The sequence below is a fragment of the Lathyrus oleraceus genome, chromosome 5, assembly GCF_024323335.1.
Source record: "Lathyrus oleraceus cultivar Zhongwan6 chromosome 5, CAAS_Psat_ZW6_1.0, whole genome shotgun sequence".
Classification (NCBI taxonomy): domain Eukaryota; kingdom Viridiplantae; phylum Streptophyta; class Magnoliopsida; order Fabales; family Fabaceae; genus Lathyrus; species Lathyrus oleraceus.
The window spans coordinates 54304124-54313480 of NC_066583.1; the positions used below are offsets into that span (position 1 = coordinate 54304124).

Genomic DNA, 9357 nt, shown 5'->3' on the forward strand with positions numbered 1-9357 from the left:
AGTTCGAAGAATCAAGATAATCAACATATGGCAGCTGATTATTCTTGAGGAAAGTCTGAGACAAATTACTCTTGAGAAGAAAAGTAGTAAGTTGAAGACTAAAGGAGGTGCCTTCTATTCATCCCTTGGAGCTTGTGGTAGGAGTTCTGAGCTATCTATGGAAGCTTATCTCGCGTAATGGGATGAAAATGCATGTGTCCCAATGAATGTTTGGGTTCTTCTTGATCAAACCGAAGACTCAGTGGTATCTGAAGACTATCAGATGGTGTGCCTTGTCCTGGTGTGAAGGATGTCCCAGCTGATGTTAGAACATCCAGTGAAGTGGTCTTATGTTCTGGTTAGAAGAGAGATTGACACAGAATGTGAATGTGTTCAGCTAAGAGGGTTGAACAGAGGGTGTGCTCTTGAAGACATGAAGATGCGTCTTGTGTTTTCCATTCATCAAGTGGTCTGGATTCTCTATGAATCAGGAAGTATGTGAAGGTCCAACTTTGGGATGTTGGATATGCCCATTTTTGATCTCCAAGTGTCAAGAGGAGAGTAGGGCGTCCATGACAGGGGGAGTTCTGTTCTTGAAGCTGCAAGTAATCATCAGGCTTGTGGTCTATGTGTACTCAGATAACCAGGTATGGCACCTTGTCAGTTATCAGGATGCTGTGTCAAGGCTGAGTGAGCTGAAGAATGTCTGACCGAATGTCATGACATTGACCTGGACAATGCTGCTAATTCCTTCTAAAACTTAAAGTCAGTAGGAACTATGAAGGTGAGGTGTCAAATTCTGGTAAATCAGAATAAGCCAGATGGCTACAGCTGTGTGGTACAGGGGGAGTAACCATCTGCTGATGTGTGGGAATTTGACTGTATCAGTGCCAAATGTCAAGTCTCTACTGGAGATATGACAGGAACCTTGGAAAATGTTGAATACTAGCTGAATGCAGGAAAAAGCCACGTGAAATGTTAAGACATCGCGTGCAACGTGTCTGACTGCATATATGGAATAGTCTCCATGCACTGGAACGGCTGTTTTGGAAAAGAAACAGTCAAGAGCTATAAAAGGTATTCAAAGATATTGAGATTTTGTTGGTGATTCTCTGACTGTTTCTCAGCAAAAATAAATGCATCTTGACCAAGCATTTATTTCTACCGGAAATTCCTAGGCACGGGCTGGACTATTTAAAGGATGCAATAGCCCTCTTCCTCTCACAAGAAAAACACTCCATTCTCAGTATCATGGGGTATGTTAAGGTTTGGGCAAGCTGCGCCTGGATCTGGTTTTGTGAAGGGTGCCTTTACAAATGTTTAGCTAAAAAGGGGGAGAGAAATATAGTCCTGGGGTTGAGAATGTACCAGAAGCAAGCCAACTGTGGATGTGGCAGCAAACAGAAGTTGGCATCAGGGCACAAAATCCACCAACTGGGTTACCACTTGTGTCTTGTGATCTGAGTTAAGAAGACAGTTGTGCCTTGTGATCTGAGTTACATTGTCTATGTACTCAGCATTACATATTCTTCTGGAAGCTCTCCGGTTGAGGGGAAGGGTTCTGGTACAACTGAGTCTTGTCCCTCTTCTTCCCCATGTACACCAACTTTGGTGTTTGTGGTGGTGGAGACAATGACGGAGATGAAGAGCATTCCCAAATTGGGATGTTTGTCCAGTGCAGTGGTTATTTGTTTTAGCTAAAATTTGCCAAAGGGGGAGATTGTTAATTCCTTAGGATTGGCATTAATTTTAGAAAACAAATAATGTAATCATCTCTGTTGTTTTAATATGTTGGGTTGAAGAAATTCAACATCTGGACCAACATGTCATGTACGATGTCACGACATCAGGTCTGTGACATCGCACATGTGTAGAAAACTGAATTAATTAATTCAGTATATATTCTGGGATCAGCAAGGATATCTGGTGAATATCCTAACTCCCATGTGGAGGTCTTGAAGACTCAATCAGAAGATATATAGGCTCAAAATATGGAGATATATATGGAGAGATTCTAGGATTGAAGACCTTGTTTGTAGCAGAATTTTTCTGCTGAAATTGTAACAGCAAAGAACAAGTCTGCTGCGATTTCTGAAGGCCCAAATCCAGTTGGGTGATTAGGTTATAAATATCTGATTGTAATCTAGTTTATGTAAGCCTCTTAGAATGAATTTTTAGGGGTGTGTGTAAGGTAAACCTCCCAATCTGTGGGAAGGTTACCATGTGTATCTCAGTGGTAAATCCTGAGAGTTTTTGTAACTCAAAGCCTGTAGGCAAGAGTGATTTTGTTCTTGAATGAAGCTGTGAAGCAAGTTCAAGGTGTGTTAACATTACATTGTATTTGTAGTGATAGGAATGGAAACTGGAGGTTTCTATCTAGGAGTTCCTAGGTATAGATTGCATTGGGTAGGGATTAAGTGATGAGTTGTAAACGGGTGAGTTTAACTCTGAATTGATACTACTAATAATGGATCTTCTTCCTGGCTTGGTAGCCCCCAGATGTAGGTCATGTTGGACTGAACTGGGTTAACAATTTCCTGTGTTTGTTTTCCCTCTGCATGTGTTTATTACTGTCAGAACTCTGCAGGTCTTCCAGTTAGCTTATCAAGATGCTAACTGACCTGGCATATGGACTTCTATTTGAATGTCAATCAGAAAGTTGTAACATTCATCAGGGACAGTGCATACTGAATGATAAGTAGGTTAACTTTAGTTCAGTACTTATTTAAGTCTGTTCTTTTCAAGGATAACAGACCTGGCTGAAGGATCATAGTGAAACTGTCAAACTGGATGTTCTGACAGTTGATACTGAAGGCGGATACTGAAGTAGAGACTAGTTGGTCTTTTACAGTATTGCAAACTTAGCACAGCACGTTTCCAGGAACATATCAGAATCAGCATATGTTCTGGATGTCGAACTGAATGGTGTGACATTCATTCCCAACAGCAGGTGCTAAAGTGTAGGATGATTGGTTTTTCTGGTTCAGTATTTTTCTCAGGGTTTCAATAGCTTAGAGAAAAACCAGGAAACCAACTACTAACCTACAATTAATGAACCTAACAAATAGCCAAATTGTTAGCAATCTAATAAGTGGAAATTAGATTAACATGTTCAACCTTTAATTCAGGAAATACAAGTAAAAGATACACACACTGGAACAATGTAACAGATGATGTCCACAAACAACAGTAAGACATCATGCTGATAACTATGGAAGAAAACAACAGAAGTGAGTGCTAGGTTTGATTTCTGTTGAGTCCTTCTTCCTGATGCACAGAACCAGGGGTTCATACATTCTAGGGTGACATGGAATGAGATGTCGTGACATCTGTGAACCTGTGCATATTAGTACAGTGGTTAATAACTATCTTGCTGTATTAGGTACAATGTTAGATCAGATGTCATGACGTGGAGTATAACATCTGAATTCTGACTACACCAGAATTTCACCACCCCACATTGCCAACTTTGTTTCAAGTGCACACAATCAAATCCAATTGGACCTAAGCCCATTAAGAACACTTGGGACCAACATATATAAACCTTGAAACCCTAATCTGAAGGAGGGGGCTGTCATTTTCGAAATTGAACAAGAGTAAGCAAGGCAAGGAGTGAGAAGTCCATTTCCTTCCATTTCCATTCTGCAAGTTTGCAAAGCACAAGCAGCAGTATTATTTCTCTTCCATCTTCTTCACTAGGTAAGCTTCTTGTTTTTTTTTCTTCCATAGACATAATGAAGTTTCTTAAGATCACCATTATATGATGCTTGCTACTCTTTTCTTCATGCCATTACCATTGCTTATTTGCCATTATACCACGTTTATCACCATGCTATTATTGTGCTATATTTGTCCATGAAATCATCATCATGAAGCACTTGTTTTGCAAGCTTGAATTTATGCTACTGTTTTTTATGGAATCCATGCTCATGTGTACACCTTGCTGTTCATGTTTCTTTATGTTAGAGTCATCATTTTCACTAAAACAAAACTCCATGACATTCCTCTCATTTGATACTTGAAGTTTGCTTTTTATATCGGCTCGTTTGGAGCACTGTGGCTCGAGTTATGTTAGCTAGAAGTAGGACTTTATTATGCTGCGTTTCGCGTTTGGTTCCTGCATTTTCTGCGTTTTCTGTATTATGCATGGGATTATGGCTTGCTGCATGAATAATATAATGACGTGTCGCCCTTGTACCCACCAGATCGCATGCGGTCTTTTAATCTCAACCATCCATGCTGTTTTTTGTCTTTTTCTAACTTAAATGAGGCTTGACCGATCCACATGGTATCACGTTAGCTAGTCAAATTAAATGTACATTTTTATTTTCATATGTCACATGCTGATTATTTATTGTTGGATTGGGCTTTCCAGCACCTGCTATTCGCACCCACACACAAAGCCCATTTCGCATTCTTATTTCATGTCCATTTCTTTTACTCTTTTTTTTATGCTGTTTTCTTTTAATTATTTAAAAAATATTTCCTTATTTCATAAAAATCTAAAAAAATATTTTTTAACTTCCTTAGTGTATCATTCAATTTATTTTAATTTTTTTATTTTCGTTTTATTTTATGTTAATATTTTATTTTCATTATTTGGTTCAAATAGGCCATTTTAACACACTTTTTTTCGTTAATTTTATTCTCATGACTTAGAATCATTTTTAACTTCTGATTTTTGGGATGATGGTTGACCATTGTCTCATGGTCAACTTGACCTTTTATTGAATTTTTATTTCCCATTTTCAATTTATTTTTGATTTATTTCTAACCTAGTCTTATTGTTTGACTTTTGGTTTGACCTTTGTTTTGATTCAATTCATTCAATAACCAATTTTCATTATTTTTGAAATCTTTTTGAGGGATGATGATGTCCTGACCCCACCTAACTTAGTTTAATTTTTCATAATTTTGTGATTAATTTACTATTTATTTGACATTTTTTAAGTTGACTTGACTTTTCGGTTGACTTTTCTATGATTGATGTTTGACATAGGGATTGCTTAGGGCAATTGAAGAGATCTTTTGATCCTCCCTTGTTCATCTCATGTGCCACATATTAGAGGCATTTCATCTTGATTTTATTTGATCCTTGCATCATTTCCCGATTAAATTATTCATTGATTCTTTGTGTGCATAATTTCACTTGTCTTATTCATCTTATATTTTTATACTTGTTTTCTTTCATCCATGTCTTTATTGTTTGATTGTCTAATATGTTTATACTTCTCATACATTATTTAATGCTAATTCATTTCATTCTTTGATTATTTGATTTGATTATATACTTGTTTATATCTTACCTGTTTGATTAACTGTGGCCTACTTGTATGGTGTACGGGGCATATACTTATATTGCTTGATTGCCATGTCAACCCCCATTCATAACAAATGTATCCCTCTCCCATGAAATGTATAACATTTATTCTTTCATTCTTTATTCATCTGTTAGTACAAGAATTAAAATGAACATTCGATAACCATTTCAAAGCAAGATCAAAACCTCGATCCAACGTCGAGTAATCATTTTTCAAAACTTAACAGAACCAGCACGTATTCATCCACCCTTTTGTAAGTCGATTGCTTTATGCCGACATCAACCTTGTAAGTCGATTGCTTTATGCATCGCCATCAACCTTGTAAGTCGATTGCTTCGTGCACCGCCATCTACCCTTGTCCCTAGCACTTCTCCTTGCTCCATTCGTCGATCCTTGTTCCGATTAGGTAGCACCCATTAGATAGAACCCTTTGTATGATAACATAGGTAGGATTCCCATTTCCTTTTGTATGATAACATAGGTAGGATGCCCTTATCCTTTTGTATGATAAAATAGGTAGGATTCCCATTTCCTTTTGTATGATAACATAGGTAGGATGCCCTTATTCTTTTGTATGATAACATAGGTAGAATTCCCATATTCTTTGCATGCCAACATTAGGTAGATGTTCCCATTTGTAAATCCTAACACCTAAGTACATATTGCATGACAACTCTAGGGCAGAACTTCCCCATTTCTTTTAGACCTTTCAGAGCGTCTCCGATCTTGTGGCATGTAGTTCGTTCTATTGCAAAGAGGTAACTGCCTAAGACTCGATTCAGCGAGCTGCGACACCTGCTGCTAGGACGTGAACACATTGCCCACTCTCCTTTGACACAACTGGTGTCCTCCTTTGTAAGTCCATGTTCAGATGGCAATCCCTATGTAGCCGAACTACGACAACTCTGATTCTCATGTTCAGATGAGATACGTAGGCACAAGAGGCGATGTCTTGTCGAGTTTGACTAACGACTAACAACTAATCCTTGTTTGCTTTCGCCCTTGTTGCGATCCTTTCTCTCGCCCTCGTTGCGATCGAGACATTACCTTTCTCTTGCCCTAGTTGCAATCGAGACCCTTATTCTCGTAGTTAGCTGAACTACGTTTTGCTCTGATTCTCATTCCCGATGAGATACGTAGGCATAAGACGCGATGTCTTAGCGAGCACACATCTCTTTAACCCATAGGTAGCCGAGCTACGAAGACTCTGATTCTCATATTCAGATGAGATACGTATGTAGTGGATGCGACATCCGTGCGAGTCATTTTTCTTTTGACCATCTTTTAGTAAATAATACATTAGATATAACTCACACCCTTTTAGACAAGAACAACAAGAGTGGATCCCGTAGAGTACTACGGATGCGTATGGGTGCTAATACCTTCCCTTCGCATAATCGACTCCCGAACCCAAGATTTGGTTGCGAGACCTTGTCTTTTCCTTTCCTTCTCTTCAGGTTTACTTCGAGCGTTTCCTTTCCCTCCTTTGGGATAAATAACGCACGGTGGCGACTCTTCTGTCATCTTTTTCTTTCGCCGGTTGTTTTTTTCGCATACTGTATTTTTCAGGTTGCGACAGGATGTTATGTATATTTTATTTTCAGAGAATCGTTCGAGTTTCATTAGTTGTTAGTAATTCAGAGAAACAAGAAATACTTAGAATAACAATAATGGAGTAATTTTAAACATCATTCATTCAAGTACATAACATAGGGGTCCAAGAGGCCCTAGTTCAACATACATTGTCAAAGGAATAAAATATAAGACATAAAAAATTAAACTGCAGGCTTTCTGGCTTGAAGTTCTTCTAGTTCTTTTTTGAATCTCTTCAGCAATCCTCTACAGAGCAAAATGAAACTGATTATGGCTGGAGGAGTGCTATCTTCCTTCAACTTTTCAACCGCGTCTCTTAACTTCCATGGTAATTCTTTAGCCGCCCAATTACAGAACCCTACCAGCCCATCGAGCTTTGCACGAAACTTATCCCTATCTCCTTGCAATAAGTCTATGGTCTTCTTAAAGGATTCATAATCTTTAATCACATTCTCCCGTTCCTTCAACCACATGGAGCTGTCTTGGTGTAATGACTCTAGCTGGCCCTTCCAATAGCTGGCAGACTCTTTTGTGTCTCTCACTTCTCGACACTTCTCCTCCCATATTATGGGTGATACTCTCGAGGTTTCGGTGGCTATATTTTTGAGCCGACGTTCTTGATCCGCTTCAGCCTTTGCATGGCGAACATAAATGGTGAGTTCTTTTATCTGAGCCCCAATTGTATCTCTAATCGTCTTGTTTTCCTTTGTGGCCAGATTCCACCAATGCTCATTGTCCTGACATTCCTTTTGGGCTTATCGTAACTGACCCTTAAGAGTATCTAGACAAAGGCCAGCTTGTTCTAGTCCCACTTTGATCTTTTTCCTCTTATGCTCCTCTTTGTTAAACTTTTCCACATGTGCTTGAAGATGTACATCCTTTCTCTCAAGCTCCCACTTCATGGTGTTTTTCTCATTGATGACTTATTGGAGTTTTAACTTCAACTCTTCATTTTCCCTTTCTAATTTTCCCATGGTGGTCTTGAGTTCATCCACTTCTTCAATAGGGATATGGGTAAGCTTAGGTTCAGGAAGAAGTACAGGTGTCCGAGTGACGAATGCCATTTTGATCATCTCCACCCTTTCCTTTACCCAACAAAAATATGGTTCTTTTGTAATCCCATTAGCTATCCCCAAATGAACTCTCCCTTTTCGATTGACATTCTTCCAAGTCTCTCTGATTCGTTGGAACAAGCTAGGATTCTCAATCCCAAAGTCAAGCAACAAGAAATCTTCCAAAGACCTTGCCTCTGGAGGGCCTTCCATTGGGTACCCAAGTTGTCTTAGTGATAGAACCGGGTTAGAATTTACACATCCTTGAGTTCCAATGAGTGGTAGATTAGGGAAATCTCCACAGTTGAATATGATGTCCATATTGATGTATTCTTTGGAATACCAAGAAAGATCTTCTGATCGGAGCGACCCCAATCTCTGAGGCCAAATAACATCTGTCTGTTCTACCTAAACACCTGTCTTCGGAAGATGCTCAAGAAACCACTGATATAATAAAGGAGCACAACAAGCAATCGTTCCTTTCTTCTTGGTGTACCTATGGCTCATGTAATAGTAAACATCAGCTAACAAGGTGGGTACCGGGTTTCCAGTAAGGAAGACGCAAATAGCAGCCATGTCTATGAAACCATCCATATTTGGGAACAGAATGATGCCATAGATGGCAAACGCAATGGCGGAGTAACAAGCATCCCAACTTTCTGCTTTTAGTAGGGTATAGGCTCTTTCCAAGAGAAATCTTAGCAAAAATCCTTTGGTATTCCCTTTGGTCTCTAGGTTAGCCTCTACTTCCCTTTCGTCCATGTGAGGCGTGTTAACAATAATCTCAAGGGGCAAAGATTCATTTGTTCCTTCAAACAGTGGCTTGTTCTTCATAGGAATCCTAACAAGACGCTCGAATTCTTCCAACGTTTGTGCTAGCTGGAAATCTTGGAATGTGAAACATCTTAAAGGTATGTCATAGAATTGGGCCAGAGTGACTAAAGTTATATGGTCCACTCGTTGGTTGAGGATGCTGAGCAGATTGCCATAATTCTTCCCAAAATTGATTCTATATACCGGGTGCATTTGGGAGACCAGGTCATGCAAGCTTATTAGATCGGGATCTTTAAACTTGAAAGAGTAAATGTTTCTCTTGCTTGATTCCATGCTTCTTGAATTCCTGCAACTTATGATACTCAAATTCCTTGGAAATAAAATAATATGAATGTCATGTTATGCATAATGCTATGCATGCCACAGGTAGGTCAACATACAGGCCGTGAGAGTGGGTATCCTGGGTTACTAAACAAAAACCCTTTTGGGAGGATGCTAAAGTTAGGAGGTTCCCAAAGTCATTAATCACTATTTAGGAAGGTTATTGTCATGATGAAAGCTCATCCGCCAATAACGTCCCTAAAAAGAGTCTCGTCTGGGTGAGGCCTTCGTATGGTCCCAAAGAGGAAAACTCCTAG

General features: G+C 39.1%; 1 protein-coding gene across 1 annotated transcript; it reads right to left on the bottom strand.

The window, feature by feature from the left end:
- Window positions 1–8353: 8353 nt before the first annotated feature.
- On the bottom strand, window positions 8354–9052 carry LOC127078690 (uncharacterized). Its single transcript, XM_051019125.1, has one exon. The coding sequence runs from the start codon at window positions 9050–9052 to the stop codon at window positions 8354–8356; it is 699 nt and encodes a 232-aa protein (XP_050875082.1).
- Window positions 9053–9357: the final 305 nt, after the last annotated feature.

Excerpts from the sequence above, each read along its gene's own strand:
- LOC127078690 (XM_051019125.1), bottom strand. The coding sequence starts at position 9,052 with ATGGAATCAAGCAAGAGAAACATTTACTCTTTCAAGTTTAAAGATCCC.